Source organism: Epargyreus clarus, unplaced genomic scaffold, assembly GCF_041222505.1.
Source record: "Epargyreus clarus isolate Ecla_fem2 unplaced genomic scaffold, WU_Ecla_fem_2.2 ptg000021l, whole genome shotgun sequence".
In the NCBI taxonomy this organism is placed as follows: domain Eukaryota; kingdom Metazoa; phylum Arthropoda; class Insecta; order Lepidoptera; family Hesperiidae; genus Epargyreus; species Epargyreus clarus.
Genome location: NW_027332228.1, coordinates 6,727,822 through 6,747,088, shown reverse-complemented (window position 1 = coordinate 6,747,088; position 19,267 = coordinate 6,727,822). Strand labels below are relative to the sequence as shown.

At 32.2% G+C, this 19,267-nt stretch overlaps 1 protein-coding gene across 1 annotated transcript; it reads right to left on the bottom strand.

Moving 5' to 3' along the window:
- Positions 1 to 5,389: 5,389 nt before the first annotated feature.
- LOC140751077 (antichymotrypsin-2-like) lies at positions 5,390 to 12,284 on the bottom strand. The gene is made up of 9 exons (XM_073084908.1): positions 12,155 to 12,284; positions 9,876 to 9,967; positions 9,262 to 9,405; positions 8,593 to 8,796; positions 8,058 to 8,156; positions 7,617 to 7,757; positions 7,303 to 7,512; positions 6,745 to 6,889; positions 5,390 to 5,912 (listed from the first exon to the last, which is right to left on the bottom strand). Exons 1-9 carry the CDS (start codon positions 12,174 to 12,176, stop codon positions 5,785 to 5,787), a joined length of 1,185 nt encoding a protein of 394 aa, XP_072941009.1. The 5' UTR covers positions 12,177 to 12,284; the 3' UTR covers positions 5,390 to 5,784.
- Between the last annotated feature and the right edge of the window lie 6,983 nt (positions 12,285 to 19,267).

Sequence of the window (19,267 nt, the reverse complement as noted above, 5' to 3'; positions counted from 1 at the left end):
TTTACTATTTTTGAAAATAAAGACATAATCTACAAAAAAATAATGTTAAATTAAATGTAAAATGGGTGCATAATCTCTATTAAGAGTTTTACTTCTAATTAAACTTGTATTTTTATTGTCAAGTACGAAAAATGAATCGAATACATAAAAATAAGTAATTTATTTTAACTATAACTAAAAACTCAACTACTTAAAAATATAGCCTGTCACTTCCACAATTTATACAAATCCAATGACACCGCGAAAGAAAGAAAGAATGAGACATACATACGTGTATACCTATATTATACAATCGATAAACATTACCTTCCGCTGTAGGATAAAGGGTATATATACAGGGTGAATCTCCATAAAGTGCACATATTGAAACAGGTAAAATTAAACCGCATTTTGTCGACAAAAAAAAAATATATATTTTTTTTAATTTTTTTTATATTTTTTTTGTCGACAAAATGCGGTTTAATTTTACCTGTTTCAATATGTGCACATTATGGAGATTCACCCTGTATAATATATACATACGGTATAATCATTTTTAAATCCGGTAGCACGTAAGAGTTCGTCATGAGTAGGTCCCTCCGAAGCAAACGTCAAAAGACTCAATAGTGTTAACACTGCGAAGGGTGATACGACGACGCTGACACATGGATTCATATTTACAACAGTCTGAAATTAAGTAAATTAAATAAAAAAATAAAATAAAAAAATAAATAAACGTCTGAAATTAAGAAGGTGTATGAGTATTGTTTATTTAATTTATGTAATAGTGTGATAGTTAATTCATGGTATTTTTTAAAATAATGGTAAATTTTGTTTATAGACATCTATTCAATTTAATTTTACTAATGCAAGTCATGTTAAATAAAAGTTTATAAAATACTTGTAAAAACGATACTTACGGAGAGCATTTTGCCAGTAAACCTATTATCTTGGTTCTCAAGAAGTTGCTTTAATTCATTGTCGTCAGCCAACGTGAAGGAAAACCCAGTTATGAGTATCAATACTGAAACAACACCCAAGTGAATAGATAGTTTTCTAGTAAAATGACAACCAAAAGACTGGTACTTTAATAATAATAGTGTATTAATTCGTTTAAAAAGTAGATTCCAAGAATTGTATCATACAATCATGTAGTTTTATCTAGTTATATTTAAAATAAAAACCATTATAAATGAAAAATAAAGAGCGCAAAATGCTGCAATTATTTACATAGTTGATATTGGTAACTTACGAAATAGACATATTTGAAGAGACATTTTTCTGCACTTCCAATAGTGTGATTCTAAACTATAATTGCAAACCACAACATTAATTTGTTATTTTTTACTGGTATTTTTATTTGAGTTTTTCCAAGACCACGATCCATGCAAGTGGGTCGAGTATTAAAATGTCTCAATTCCGTGATAATATTAGTTTCGATTAAATAATATATTGCTGATTATAATCTAAATAAGTCACGCTGCAACAAAACAATAGAAATTTCTAATAAGGTTATTTTATGGGATTATTTATTTAATACGTTTCGAACGTTCCAAACCATTAAACGGCTCTTTATAATTTACAATAATAATTTACAAAATGTATTGTAGGTTACTTTAAAAATACTCACTAAATTAAATGCACAAATTATTATAAGAAGCAAACAAAATAAACGACTGCTTAAAAATTACAAAAATGAAATGGAAAAAAAGGACTACAATAATGAAATATTTAAAATGAGAATTAAATAAATGTAGTTAAAAAAACTAAAAACACGTTTTTATGATAAAATCAACTAAAAAGTAGAAAATAATTTTCAATCTAAGAATCAATAGTTGATTGTATCATAAAAGTGTGTTTTTTAGTTTTTTGAACTATTTACTATTTTATTACTTTTTAGTATTTGTTGTTATACCGAGCACCATTATGCATTGTTTGTAAAAAAAAATCAAGTGTCTATCTATTACGGTTAAAGAGATAAAGCCCAGTGACACACGAACAGACAGCGGAGGGTTTGGTTTTAACCTTTGAGTACGGAATCAAAAAAATCATTCTATACGAGGGCATTATAGATGTATTTTAGAACATTTGAGTTATAGGGACATTATTATTTTCAAAACTAATAATCACGCTATAACAGAACGAAAAAAGCAATAATTGTTGCAATCTAGTAACTTTGCGATGAAATTTCTCTAAGGCGCTTGAACAATGTCGCCTCGAAAATCTTTAATCCTGGGGATGTTGATAAGTACCCTTTCAGTACGGAATCCTAAAAATTATTCTACAAAGGGCATTATAGATATGTTTTAGAACATTTGAAATATAGGGAAACAACATTATTATTTTCTAAACTAAAAATCACGCTATAACAGTTATTGAAACTAACAAGTAATTAATTTAAAAAATCAAAATCCCGACTGCACCAAAAAGGCTGAAGTAGAATTTCCAAAGGCAGTGAAATAGGCATTTCATTATTTTTATCCAGAAAGCCAAATACAAAGTTTCATAGTAGGTGTCTGCTTCAAAAACAAAAAATGTTCAAACAATATTATCCTATTTTATTTTATCCTCGTACTAGTGTTCATTTACGCTATATAAAGAACCTATGTGTAAAATTCCAGCACGCTTAAGTTCAGCGGTTTCCCTTTGCGTTGCTTGGCACATCAACTCTCTCATTTAGTCAGACAGTCATCTCGATGTGTATATACGAGTATATATGTACTAGCTGACCCGGCAAACGTTGTGTTGCCATATAAATAAATAAAATGTTAAGGATGAACAACCCTTATCACTTAGGTGTAAAAAAAATAGATAGTGGCCGATTCTCAGACCTACTGAATATGTATATAAAATTTGGTGAAAATCGGTGAAGCCGTTTCAGAAGAGTACGGTAACTAACACGATAATTTTATATATAAGATATATTATATAATGTATGTGTAATCTCCTCTTAATTTCCTTTATTTTGACACCCTACTCGATAGGTTTGGTTAACTTTTTTAAAACGTGTAACTATTTCGCGAAAAAATTCACCATTACGGTCTATAAAATATATAACTTCAGTAAATCAAAGTTTCGGTCATTATTTTACCTTGTTAGAGGTAGCATTTCATTATTTTTATCCAACAAGCTTGATACAAAATGTCATAGTGTTTGCTTCAAAATTGACGATAGTTCAAATGAACTTTTAACCCTTATTTTACCCTCTACGGGGTTGATTTTTCGGAGGGGGATAAATAATTGCGTCCTTGTTCCTATTCAGAGAGCCAAATACAAAATTTGATAGTAGTTGCTTCAAAATTAAAGGATTTCAAAAAAACTGTTTTCCCCTATTTTACCCTCTTAAGGGTAGAATTTCCAAAAAACCTTTCTTAGTACCTATTCAAGCTATATAAAAAACCTGTGTGCAAAATTTCAGAACTGTAAAGTCCTTGGTTTAGGCTGTACGTTGATTTCTGAAAAATGAAAAAGTCATTTAGTTAGTCAGTCAGTCAGTCACCTTACTGTTTTATATATATACAAATATGTTTTTCTAATCTCCGTTTAATTTCCTTTCATTTGATACCCTACTCGATAGGGTCGGTTAACTTATTTTTTTAAATGTGTTACTATTTCGCGCCAAAAATCCGCCATTTTGATTTTTTTTTACTAACACCTATCTAAGGACACTCGGGTCATTGAGACAAATATAATGACACTTTAATTGTTGAAATTCATCCAGCCGTTTGTTAGATCGGATCAAATAAAGAAAGACAAACATACAAGATACGCGCGAAAAACATAACCCTTCCTTGGCAGTCGGGTAAAAAGCAATAATTATTTGAAATCTAGTAACTTGCGATGAACTTTCTCTAAGGCGCTCGAATAATCACGCCTCGAAAATCGTTAATCCAGAGAATGTTGATAAGGACAACGGTACAAAATTAATAAAATCGTGTATTGTCATCGGTTTTTGATAATTCTTTAAAATTTTGAATTAAACAGAACGTTCAAAGTGGATAGAAATCGGGTTCAAAAAGTCCGTTACTTGTTACTTACATACATACCTATATACATACATGAATACAACCCAAGCTAATAAAAGCGTGTTAATAATATTATAAGTGCATTTGACCAACGTTGTTTGCGCAGTTTTTCGTGTAATTTTTGGTTGTCGCCTCGTCTGCACTAAATCCAACGACACCTCATATGTTAAAATGCGTCGAGCCATTTGGGTCATAGGATGTGCCCAAGAATGAGAGATAAATACACATTTTTGTGAGTCTTTATAATTTTTGTGAGTATGCGCTGGATTTTGGCGTCTTTTACAAGATTCATAGCAATGTTTTTCCGATAGGCACTTATACAGCTATTTGAATATTTAGGCATGGTGTCTCGTGTTGCGTTTTAGTCCGATCTGCAAACTGGATTGTGGCTGGACGGACCAATTAATATAAGTTGGAATGCAAAAGTTCCTCAGCAGCCGCATTTAGATGCACCCGTCAGAATTGGGTTACTGTTTTCGATTGAGTCCAGAACGCAAAATAGTGGGCGATAAATAATAATGATATATTTATTTTAAATATTTTTGTTCAATTCTTTGAAAATGAGGTAAGTGTATAAGTTTTAGAGTATCCAAGGCCAAAATACCTATATCTATTACGGCATTATTAAAGTGGTTTCTTTCATTCATGAAGTTGCATCTTACATATGTACGTGTTTAAGCCCTTAAAGAAACTTCGTTCCTAAAATATTGCAGGTTATTCTAGGGACGAATAACACTCGTTATGATTGTTATGATGTTTTACGTATTAAAGATCGGAACCTGACTATTTATAGGATGGATTGTGAAACGTCGTTTTTTGGCATGCAATACATTGGATGAATTCGGTAGGCAATACATAGGCAATACGTTCTTGATAACTGAAGAAATCCTCAGGCCTAGGACGGTAGCCGGTATATACCGGCTGTCTTACATTAGTGTAGATACCGTAAGTGTAGATCGTGTTAAGCGCTGCTGTGCTTTGTAGAGTGTAGTAAGGGAGACATACTTTTCCGAGGCGTTCCAGCTTAGTCCTCAGGGGTAGCGACGCATCTGTGGCCGACCTCAGGTAGGAATATCTAATCCTATCCGTGGCTGATTACAGATGTCCACCACCACCACCAGCCACTTACCATCAGGTGAACTGCTTGCCCGTCTGCTAGGTATTCCTTTATTATAAAAAAATACAGTCTGCTCCCGGGCTGCTTCATTCTATATAATATAATAAGTATGGGTGGTACTCTCATCTTCCCAGTCGAACTATACTGATTCTACCATTTTTTAACTACAGCTGACTAAGCATTGTGGTATAAAGTGAATATGATTCTCGATATTTAAAAAATACATTTTAAGCTTTATGTGTAAGGTAAATAAAAACTCCGTTACATATTAAGATTATACAGTTTTTATTTTATAATTGCTATTCTTGTTAACCTCCACTTACGCTCAAACTGCTTCATAAGTAGAAAATACATTTTTACGATAATGACAATAAAATGACAGAGACTGTAAAGGTAAGTTCGAAAGCACAACAAAAGTTAAAACATTTTATTGTAACGATTAAAAAACAAGGAGCAAATAAGGAACACTTATTTTATTAAGTGAGTTGTACTGGCTTACATTAAATGTAATTCAGAATATTAATACACATCGTATATACATATATGTTAAGATGTTAAGTACAGTTAATTACATTTAAATATGGTTTTGTACACATTCAAGAAAAATGTAATTATGTAGGTATGTATGTAAGGATGTGTATTAATATTCACTAACAACTATACCTAGGCATAGAACAATCCGCTGAACAGTATATTGCCATTCTGTTTCAGGAAGAATGCAAACGGATGGTTTGCGTTGAATTTATATTCCTTGATATTGGTTATAGCACTTAAGTACGCTATTCCAAACTCTGAAACAAAATACAGATTTATAGCTGGATGTATATACAGATATCTATGGCTTATAAATAATATATACTGATTATATTGACTATTACAGAACGAATATGAAGGTTTTTGAGTAAAAATAATGATAATACCATTGAAAAATTTTTGGAATAATAACATAATTTAGGTTCAAATAAATTTTATTGTTTGGATGACTTCACAATGGTGTTTTTCCACATTGAATCCGATGAGGAAACATTACTAATGGCTTTGCTTTTGTAGAGAAAATTATTACGAAATATAAAAAAATAAACGAAGAGGAAAATCTAAAAAATACAATAATAAAAATAAAAATATAGATCTATTCATCTACTTTTGGTAATCACTGTACATTATCCAATCAGTTCTGATACAATCCGCTAGGGGCGCTTTATGGGCAAATACGTAAACAAATACAAAAACAGCCACTTTTGTAAAAACGTCAATACTCATACTGAGGGTACATGACGTGCCGTGTATGAGCGCCGATAGCGCTAAGCGTATGCGACGAAGGTGCCGCTTACTCGTCATGTAACTCGTATAATGGAAGATACGAATGACGAATAAGGTTTCATATATTAAACGGGTGGATGAAGGTCGCCCCTAATTCGGATCTAAGAACATTACGAGTCAATGTCGCGGCGCTGCGTGTACGTCCATTAAAATGAAGAAATCCAAGAAAAACACCAGTGTGAAGGAGCTGTTAAAAGAACTTACGTGTTACAAGACAAAGGCTAAAAGGTGGAAATCACCAAGTGAATGACTTACAATAAGTTGTATTTCAAAATAGTAATAAAAAAGGTAAATTATACGTACGGTTAGATGCCGCCGCTTCAGCACCCTCTTCGTTCACTTCTATGAATGCTTTCTGAACAGCATTACTGACGTACAAGCCATGACCATCTTTTATAAGTTTATCCAGGTGAGCTTCTTCAGGGTTAAATAATTTATTGACATTCATCTAAAATAAAATATGAAATATAAAGATTAAATGGAATTGTTCTTTTATCCACTTGAAAAAAATAAATTGATTCAAGAATTTCCAATACATTGAAATAATGTTGCTGCCATTTAAATTCAGAATCTTTTATGTCTATCCGTTTATCACAAACATTTTACTTGGACACTACTGGCACTATACAGATAACATTTTGACAGTAGTGATTTTTATCACTTTACAGCGGTGTATATGAAACGTATGCAAGTGTTGCATTCTGGTAAGGAAGGTGGTAGATTAGATTTACTTTTTCGAGGTGTTCCATCTTAGTCCTCAGAAGTAGCAAGGTCAGTAACAGATGTCCATCGGAGTTAGCAATCATTTAACACCTGCTCGTTATTTTTAAGCTGCATAAAAATATAGTGAAGTTAACTTACTTTTTTTAATGTTTCTTTTAAGTCGGTAGTAGTTTCAATTTTGAATTTTGGAAGGGATACTGCAACTTCAACTTCAAACATTTTTTTGGTTTCACTGTCTAGTATTGATAGGTCTTTTAATTTTTCCATCAATGCTTCAAGACCGTCCACTTCATCTGGAAGTACTATCAACATAGACGATTGTTCTCCAACATAATCCATTTCCAGAAGCTATAATACGTTAAGATTTAAATTATTAAATAGTAATGTTGTTTCTAAATAAAATTTTACGTTAACAAAATATTTGAAATATCATATATGGATCATGTACTGACCTTCGATTTTAATACTTCACTTTCTCCATACCTAAAATCTGCTTTGTTAAACATCATTGGTACTTGAACCGACTTTTCTTTGGAAACGTGGAATTCTCTGTCCTGAGTGTAATGTTTTTTAAAAGGAGTCTCCCAGGAACCCTTTAAAAATAATGATGGTTAAATTTGTTATCGAATTGAAATATTAAATATTAAACAAATATTTAGCAAAAATAAGGTCCGAATATTTCTAAGTAAAATAACAGCTAAAATACTAATATCTAATTCATGTTTTTCACAGGTTATAATTATATATCTAATATGTAATCCTGAATTAAATGTTCTTAATGTTGACTGTACCATTTTAATAATGATCTAAATTTATTGTTTATTCACCTTCCATAATAAATATGCTTATCAATATATTATCTGGTTATCAATACGTTTAAATCAATAACATACCTTGAAGTATAAAGCATTCACAAGAACAGCTCGAGTGAGTTTGTTCAGGGATGAAGGATCGACTAAATCCTTAATACGGTGATTGGTTTGCTCTTCTACCTGTAAAAAACACATCCTCTTTACTATACAATATATACTACACACTATTATCGAATTTTTCGCAAGTGCCTTATTAAAACAAGTAGAATACTAGTTTCTCACTCCAAGGGTCTGTCGATAAAATTCTGGACTTTTATGATTTTCTAAAATTATATGCATTTTAAATTAGTCAAAGGGTGACGGAAACCGTTTAACATGCCAAGAAATGTGAATAAAGTTTTTAAAAGCATGGGATGTTATGCGACACACTCTTCACAGCCCTGCCTAAATCCCTTTGAGTCTTAGAGGGAACAAGATCAGCAATGAGACAGTAAAGGATTCATGATGATGAATTTTGAGCAAAAGATGAAAAAGAGAGATGTTGTAAATATTTTTAAGTGACGTAAAAGTTTGTTTATTGTTTAAAATTAAATAACAAAGATTCAAACCAACTTACCCAATCATTGATCAGTTTGGCGGTTGGGTCACTTTGTACGAAGTTTACATTTTCGACTTTAGAATGGAAGACATCTCTGGATACAGCCTCAAATTCAGGATTCAGTTCATAATTCAGAGGAATATATATTTTGCTTGCCGTTTTCATTTCTACGCCTTTTACTGATCTTAATTTTGTGTCGACAAGCGAAAACACATCTTTCGTCTGTAAGATAAATCCAATTGCTGATTACGTTTACAAATCATGAGATCACAGTTTTTCAAATATGCGTTATTCGTGTAGACTCGGTGTAGACAGGATTAAGTTCGCGTGGATTTTATATAAGTTCTTCCAATATCTCATTTTAAGCTTTAAGGGGTGGATTTTATAAAGATCCTAATACAGTTATTTGATGCCAATTTTTTGTTTATTACAACATCAAAAACAATGATTGAAGCATTAGGCTTTTGACTTTCTCCACGTTTTATTTATTTAATTAGAAAGTCTTAGTTATTCGTCTGAAAACTTCTTGCTATAAACACAAATATAGTGTAACTATATCTCAAAAATTGTACAAGCGGTTTGGAACATATAAGAATAATACAAATATTACAAATATAAAAACAGCGAGAAAAACATAACCCGTTCTTGCAGCCGTGTATTAAAATATAAACAATAAAGTTTACTTACAACTTGATCGTTTGGTAACCCCATAGATTGGAGAAGTTCATCGTGTGATGGTCCCACTGAAGCCAGAGCCAGTTGTGCCAATGGGGTCATGACGGAGAATGCAGACAAAACTATACTTTTCTTAGGATTATCTTTCGCCACTTCCTGAAAAATACCAAAATACAAAATGTTACATGTTTGTAACATTTATTTTTTTGTGTTACGGTAGTTTTCATGTGGCTGGTGTTATTGGATGATTTTTAGTTTAACATTGTATTTACACGACCTATTTTTAACTTTGTAACTCTTACACTAAGCTCAGTCGTTTTATAAAAATGGTTTATTATAATACTCTCATTATAATATTATATCATTGAAGCGGGGTAAGAGCCTAAGGTGAACTTGTTCAATAGTGCCAATGTTGACCATTATAGTGCCAAGGCGTTATGCATCGTAAGTACAGAACAATACATACATAAAATTACTTCATAAGATATATTTTATCTTTTTGTATGTTTGAAGTATAATCATAAATAACTACGATGTTATCGTCTCGACAATACTTCAAAATAATGTTGTGTGCATGTTGTAAGTCCAGTAATTTTGTGGCATATTTTCCTTAAGGTGTTACTTACAGAAAACATATTTGCTGTGAATTGATTGCTTCCTTTGTGAAGCACTTCTTCGAGGTTTGTGTCATCCGCCATTGCGATGGCACTTACAAACACTGTAATAAAGATAATTTGTTATTAATATTAGTTGCTCCATCACGGTTTAGTTGCAGAGGTAACACTTGTTGACTCATATCAAAATAATACACTACAATGTTTATTTTTTACACTACTTGGAGTAAAGAAAGTACATATATAGATATTGATTGATAAAAATGGCGGCGGTGGCGAAATCTATCGAAGACTGCTGGTCAGTACATTCTTTGCGACGATTCCAGATTTTTGTTGATATGTAAAAACGTTGATTATACATTGTGACGTCATAAACAATAGACCATCATGGCCGACAGCGATTTCATCGGTTCAACAAGAACAAAATATAAAATTCGAATGTAGTAACTCACTTAGTCCATTTTTGTTATGACATTATTGAAGGGATATAAGTTAAATGAGACATATTTAAAAGTGTCAAATAGAAAAAAAAAATATTTGTGTGTACACATAAATAATTTACAAACAAAATAATATTACTTTTGTTAATCCTAGTACGTTCTGCTTTTTTTTCTAAGATCAGCGGTGTGGTTTTATTGTAAGGATAGTTTATATTTAAGGATTAATTATTGTTATTTCGCTTACGGCCTGGTTGTATAAATAGAGTGGAATACTGCCTTGATCTTTACAATTTAAATTGATAGTCACAGTATAGTGCACAATGCAAATACAAGTTGATAAAATATTCCATATTTCATTATCAACAAGTCATATATTTTAGGTAGATTTAATCATTATTTTTCTATCACTATTGCATCAGTGAAATAAAAACAAACAAACCTTTAGCTAGGAAGACTAAAATTCGTAAGAAACGTTATCATAAGGTCATGGTTTTGGATAGAACATGTTTCATTAAATTGTAATTAAGTGAAGTTACTTATCTACTGACAAAGTACTTTTTACTAGTAGTCAACATTCATTTTTAGTGATATTGGCCCTGCCCTACCGATGAAGTCAGTTTACTACATTGATAGATAGTCAAGTATCAGCGAAATCAATCTCTACAGGACGAAATAATCTGTGAGAATATTGTATTATTGTTGTGTTATATACCGATTTTGGGTACGAATATACAGATTTAAGTGGTCAACTCCACCGATTTCGTTTCGTTTTGGTCGAGACCACTGCCAGCAATGGATTGCCAGGAATGAATTGATTGATTGGAATGGTAACAAAGGTAAGGATTGAATTAAGTATATATTTTTCAGATATATCCGAAATATATGCAGTACAATACTTTCGCACACTATACATATATGAATTGTCTATGCAATGAAGTTTGCAATAACTTGATTGAATGTTTTTTTAATATACTATAGTTATCACAGTTATAAAAATTTAATTTCATTATGCGTATCGACGTAGATTTAATCAATTATTATTATCAGCGCCTTTGATTTGACCTGTAGGTATTTTACCGAAGTAGCAACGGTATAACTAAAGATTTATTGTTTGCGTTCAATGAGATGAGATCATACAATACCGTTTATGTTATCGTCCAATGTTTTAATTTCGTCTATGTCTAAATTATGCAACATTCTATTTATAAGTCTGTATTTAATAATGTAGTTGGTATATAATAAATAATAACAAATAATAATACATTGTTACAATAGCAAACACAAAATAAATCAATTATTATTCTACTATTATTCTATTATAAATGTACGATAAGGGAATATCTATATACATATTGATTTTATATTTTATTTATATTAGTAAGTCCTATTATCATGTTAATATTTGTTGATCAAAAATTATTTATTATAATTGAATTTATTTTTCATAATAATATATACTTGTAAAAAAATAATTCAACAATAATAAAAAATATCAATTTCTATAGTATGTGTACTTATATTATTTCATTAAACACTTATTTATACACAAAATCAAAAGCACTAAGATACATGATCACGTGAATATTGATTTATTAAATGCAATAAATTTTATAGACAAACTTTAAATAATAATTAATTTTAATATTACAAATCAAATCAAATCAAAATATTTTATTCAAGATAGGTTCTTTACAGAGCACTTTTTGAATGTCAATAAAACTACCACCGCTTCACAAGGTGTTTCGTTATGGAGAAGAAGCGGCGAAAAACTAAATAACACACATCTTTTAAATATAGTCTCTCAATATGTGGCTATTAATTTACTAGAAAAAATAATAAGAAAAAACTTACGAAGGAAACAAAAACGCTTCATCGTCACGACTCGTCCGAAGCCGGCTCCACACTAAACCGGTTTTGAAAAGGTGATGTCTTAAATAAATAAATCTATTGCTTGCATGCATGGTCTTGTATCAATAAGCTTTATAAGTACCAATACCTAGTCTCCAGGTCGTACGAAATATTCACAGAACACGATAAGGAAAAAACATTTCGCAGCATTTTTAAAGGGACATCAACTGGGATTTACTTATTATTGTTTAGACATTGTGAAATTAGTTTTGTTTGTTTAATAAAATAATCTTATGTGTACATTTTAAAACTATCTAGTGATTGTACGCATGTGAGTAGTTAGTAGGTATTATATCGTAGACCGATCATGCATGATAGATCTACGTTATAATAATCGTTGGCTATTGTTACCCACGAACATCTTTGATCAACCCCATCATATTACTGAGATTTTACCTTACCTTACCTTACCTTATCTTACCTTAGGTATAATCCGCGCCAATCTGCTAGTCCGCTCTGAATATAGAAATGAGTCGCGTCGCAACAGTAAATTGTAGATGTTAGAGGGATGAAGACAGCGCGGGACCCCTGCCGGCACCCATCCGCTGCCTGCTCTCGTCCACAGGTACATGGTTGCGTCAGTGTGCCCTTACTGTCGCTACGGAATATATGCTTGTAGTTGTGTTCGACCTCATTGGCTCTCTGACTACACCTGCGCGCAACAACTTCAGAACGGACTAGCAGTTTGGCGCCGACTATACAACACCCTTCAAACCAGAACCCAACAGCGTTAACACTGCTGTTATGAGGCAGAAATCAATGTGACGGTAGCGTCGCCACAAAGGACCCTTTAAAATTTTGATGTTTATTATTTCTAAATTTTCAAAATGCGTTGATCATTTTATCTTCATCGCTTAAATATGTAAAAGCTATAAAAGGATTACCATAATTCATTAAAGGCTATTAGCTAGACGTATTCGTTTTATAACAGATAGCTTAAATATCAAGATGAGATCGCATGTTTGCGGAATGGCCGAAGTTTCCAAGAGTACCTACTCGATCGCGACAGATGAATGACGACGGTTAAAGCAATTAAAGAGATAATACCGGGGAATTTGGTATAGTTTCACAACTTAGTGTAGTTATGAGGAGTGTGTGAATTGGTGTAAGGGTTATATGTGAGATTGATATTAACGTCATAATTTTTTTCACATTGTATAATGTGCAAGTAACGAGCATGCTGTAAACCTGATAGTAGACCTGCGGCGGCAGTCTCGACATAGATAGCGATCGCTTAGCGACCGAATTCGGTTGATAAGTCTTACCGATCGTAATTTAACGATTTTTGGTAGTCTCGACTTTGAAAACTACCGACTGTCATCGCAATCATATCAAATCCATTTGTCAACTTTACGATATTCGCAAAACATTTATCGTGTAAATTTGACAGCCCGATAAGTGATCGTTACGATTGTTAAGGTATTTAAACTACAATTATTTCCAAAAAAAAGTCATATTTAACTTAGGCGTATTTAGCTTATAATATTTTTGAGCTTGAGCATCGTCGCAAAACGGTAAAGCGGCGACGTATCATGAGAAATCGACGTAATGAATAAAATTTGGATGAAGTTGTGTTTCTGAGGCTATCATGTTCTTTTGATTTACAATAAAGAATATTTGTACTGTATTCATTGATTCATTTATAATATATTAGGTGCTGATAAGGGGTACCCTTAGAGTCTTGGGTGATGACACCTATAAAAAAGCAACAAATTTTCTTGAGCATAATATATGTTTATTCTCAAAATATGGACACAATAAAAAAACATTTTTGTTTTTCTTCTTAACCATCTTATTTTTGAGACATCCCCATTTTATTCATTGCCTCTGCCAAAAGCATTGTGGCTTCTGCTTGCTCCTTATCTGCTTCAGCGTACATGTTGGAGGGCTCCGCCTGTTGATAGTTGACAAACTTTATGTAATCACATACAAAATTTTAACTATATTAAGGGATTAATATTATAAAAAGTACTTTCTACTTACTTTTTGGAATTCGACGGAGATGTAATTTGCGAACACCCCGGCCGTTTCAACACACTGTTGCCGTCCGCGCACCCATTTTAATTTACAACGACTTTACTTAAAGACTCCAAAAAACTGAACCACTTTTTTGTTGGCGTATAATCAGTTTACAATGTTGACATTGGCTCCATAACCTTTCAAACAGATTCACATAGCAAACGTCAAATTGGCTAGTGTTGCAGTAATATACATTATAATGTCCACTGATTTTATTACAATTCTAGATATATTAAAACTATATCACTAAAATGAATCAGATTTATAAAAACATATTTACTTAGAATATTTCACATACTTTTTTAGTAATTGCCAAAATTAATTAATTAGTTTTATTAAATTAACTTCACCAATTCTGCCTTACATTTTTTAAGTTGCAACATTTCTTGATATAAATTGTCACTGCTATGAATACGGATTTCGCTATCGTACCGACGTTTCAAGTACCGACTTTGCGTGGAATTTGAGTAGTCGAGACTTGCAATTGTCGTAAAGAAGATTTCTGCAAGCGATATTTTTCGTTAAGATTTAGCGATCGATAGTTAATGTCAGATTCGTTACGAATGTCGAGACTGCCGCCCCTGAGATGGCCGCCCATGGACATATATAGTCAACTTCAGATAACATAAGAGGCCTACCTGGGGTATGCCTCTTACAGATGTACGACCCCTAAAGAGTAAGTTAGAACACCTCGGAGATACGAGTGTATGTTTCCCTTACCTGGGGAACACAGTGGCGCTTAATTCTGCTGTTATTAGGTACAAGTAGCTGCGGCGGCGATGCTGCCAAAGTCGATGCACGAAGGGTTATATATATCACCGTAAAATAACTTCAATTTTGGACACAGTCTCCTGGCATAGTGCGAAGCCCACAGTGCCACCGTGCGTGGCCAAGTGCGAATTAGTATACTTCATACATCTTTGAGAACATGTTTTACAAAATTGTAAGGAGGGAGGGTTTCCTCAACTTTTCTGTAGTTTTCTTGAATAAAATAAAATAAAGTATCATTTATTTAGCAATGATGTAAATCTAATTAACAATAAGAATATGCTTATTAGAAAATTACAACTAATCTGAACTAAACTAACAAAAAAAATACCTCAAATAAATTATCTATTTATGAAAATAATACTTCTATCGGCAATGTAATGATTGGCCCAAAACTTGGTGTGTGTATGTATACTCACTGTAAAGTGTTAGTGAACTTGGTGTGTATTGTTAGTACACGTTGATATATTGTAACAGAGAACATTTTCAAAACTGGTTTTTATATTTTAGTATCAAGCTGCATACGAGCTTATAGAGTGCGAGATCGTTCAATCATAAACCGGCATTTAGTTTTATATGGATCACCTATATTTATTGATAAAAAGTTTGCATTGAGCTTAGATGAGTAAAATACATAGATTAATCACTTCTAACAAGAAAGTGTAACCAATTTTGAGAATTGAAATTCTTGCGTGAACAAAGTATGCCACGTTTCCGTTCTAAAATGTCCCTAAAATGTTTGAAATATTTATTTATTAAGTAAATTACGTAGTATTCGTTATTCATACGTAAATTTTCTCTAAAATGTTTTTTATTTGTCAAGAATTAAAAAATATATGATAAATTCATCCATTTTCAGTCAATTTCAAGGTTTGTAAGGCAAGTGAAATATCTTTCTATTTTACTTATCAACGGCATTGAGAGGCATGTTATTTTATACCTGCAGTAGTACCTGCTGTAGACGTTGCCGTATTAATCAGTCACTTTAAAAAGATAAATCTGACACAATCGTGCATGCGAATGGAAATATGTGACCCAAAAAGAGCTACAAAACAACGGAATTGGGTCCAGTATTACCATATAATGCAATAATAAACTACGTATTATGAATACGTTTCTATCAGATGTCGCGCTCGAAAATCCCGCATCCGAATTGAAAGAAAAAAAATTTGGGCTTCACCTAATTTTTTAACAAAATTAAGTCAAGTGTTTTTCCTTTTCGTTGTTTTAAAACTCTAAATATCCATAGAAGACTGCGTTGTATACAATAATTATTTATCATCGTGCTACCTTACAAAGTATACGAAGGGATGATCACTGCATTTTACGTCAGTTACTTGCAACTAAATCCAGGTACGAGTATTGACATATTTATATTCGTCCTACATTGACTTTCCTTAATACTTAACGTTATTTAATTTGTCAATCATTATCTTTAAACACGGTATTACAGTAAATAAATAAGGTATTTGAAGTGATATGATATCTGTAAATTACTTAAGAAAACTGCTAGTTTTTGTGCTAGATAAAATAAATGTTAAGATGAAATCGCCTATTTGTGGAATGGGCGAAGTTTCCAAGAGTACCCGATTGCGGCAGATGAATGACGACGGTTAAAGCAATTAAAGAGATAATACGGAGAAGTTGTTATAGTTTAATAACTTAATGTATTAACGTGAGGGCTCTTAGCTTATATGAAGAAGTATTATCCCAGATTTGAGTGAATTGATTATTAGGATTTTATTACTTCTTGTTGGTTTATCTAAGACATTGTTCTGTGAGTATTAATATTTTCGCCATGTATAACCGATGCAAACAATATAGGATATAAACTATAAACATGTACACCAATATGACATAAAGATAACTGCGAACGAGTGCAAATTTGGTAAGGAAGTGCATAATTTTATTCAAAAATACTACACTTTTCCGTTCAACTCAATAGTATGGACAACACTGACTAGCCCGGCTTCTCTATCACAAAGACAAGTTTTTGGAGTTACCACAAAGCAGCTACAAGAAGCTCCAGTGATACTCTTTACAACTTATACGTAATCACTATTTGCCGATATTATGTCCCTGTCGTGTGGCGTGGTTGTGGTAAGTGTGAATGTGGAACTAAGGCTTGTACTTGTAGTTTAATCGATTTGCATGTCAGTATGAGAAACTACTGCTTGCGAGTAGGAATTGGTGGCTTCTGTGACTTTATTCGACTTTTTTATTTTTACATTGTTCTTTTTCCGGTGCCAATATTGTTGTACACGTTCAGCTTATAGGTAAGTACATCAACTCATTTCATAGGATAAACTTACTAAATTAGCTATACTCATAGCAATTTTAAATGAGAAAAATGTTTATTTGACACATATTGACGTGACAACGTCTTAAATTAGGTTGCGGCTGGGAGTCACTTATGAAAAAGTGTAACGCCCGGTAACGTTACGATGAGTCACCGAACGAGAGAGAGGCCCGCCGAATGCCTTGCGTCTCTCTCCCACTCAACTATGATCGGTCTGCCGCGCGCGCAGCACTAGAGAATTAGGCGCATTGAATCGGCGCATGCTTGTGTCTCTGTCTTTGTCTTTCTCGAACGTTCTTGGCGTTGGAAAAACAAGAAAGCGTCACAATACAAGTTCACACGTGTGGTTAAAGTATCGTCAGCTGTGTCTGTAGTGAAAATATGGAGTGCTTAGATTCGTCATTTATCATTTACAACAACTACAACAATAAAGGTAAATAATTGTACACTGATATTTCATTATCGTAAACTATGATTGATTGATTAATTGTTAGATTGACACAAAAGTTGAGAAACTGAGTTTATAGGTTATGTCATACTATTGATAAATGTTGATAGTGTTAAGTAAATTATTAGTTTAAAATTAATTAATTAATTAATTATTATTTTACAAATTTCTTTTGAAAAATGCAACCATTCCATCAGTATTTTCATATGACGTTGTCACGTTCAACTATCGTCAGTAAACCGACTTTACAGACAACCGATTTTTTTTTTATTTTAATAATGATTTGGAAGAGGAAAAATAATGACAACTTTTATAATATCAAATGTATTTCTTTTAATAAACATTAATCTCAAGGTATTTTAGTTTTTATTAACTTCTTAAGATCCGTAGAAGACTCCGTTGAATAAAGTATCACCACGCACCTTCAAGAAGAAAGCAAATGGATGGTCTGCGGTAAATACAAACCGTGGTCCAGTATTAAACGTAATCGAGTCTGTAATAGCAAAATCTGAAACAAAACATTCGCACTAAGTTCATATGATTTATAAACAATTGTATGCAAATTAAATATAGTACAACTATGGTAAAACCAGCTGTGTTTCGATGCCGGAGGTATCACCGCCACACCTGTTATTGTCTTTTAACAGCAATGTTAAGCGTTGCTGTTAAATCCGTTAAGCCATTTGGTTTGAAGGGCGTGTCAATGAGTTTGATTTACGTACGCTCGACCATGGAACAGAAAAAACAAGTGGAAGTGCAAAGTAGGCGTAACGCGGCTTCCACTACTAGGCGTTGTTACTCTCACTTGCCTTCAAACGAGTCTACTCATGTTTGAGCATTGGTCCGAGACAGATGTTTGTCAAATTCAATAAAATAAATTATTAAGACATATTATGCTATTTAGGAATGTAATGATAGCAGAAAGAAGACAATTAAATACGGAGGTGTTTCGTACCATCACTGAGTACAATTTTATTTTATTTTTCCTAAAATCTTAAAAATATCAAATTTATAAATAATATCCACATAGGTAAAGTTCATTTTTAATTGATTTCACCATACCAAAACGTCTAGAAAAATCCACGCTACTCAATAAGTGATAGGGGCAAGTACAATTTTTCTTATCGATATTTCATAATATACATTATTATAATGGTAAAATATTTTAATTAGAAAATAAAATTATATAAATCTAAAATTAGGGTTTTGCGGCGAAAAGTATCGTAATACCTACTACGTAATAACTACTGAGGTGTACTCACATATCATATCTCTCATGATATATCTCAAAATTTTTCCATAGCTTGGATTTATGAGTGCTACTAGTAAGGAGAAATAGACAGATACTATATAATTGTTAAGTATGCGGCCAGTTACTAAATGTTTAACATTTATATATTTACTTTATCTCATTTACAAAATATGTACAAAAGTACGTAAATTACGTAGTACGTAGTATTTAGAGTCTTGAACATTTTAACCTAACTATTTTTTTTATAATATATTTTTAAAACAAATTTCG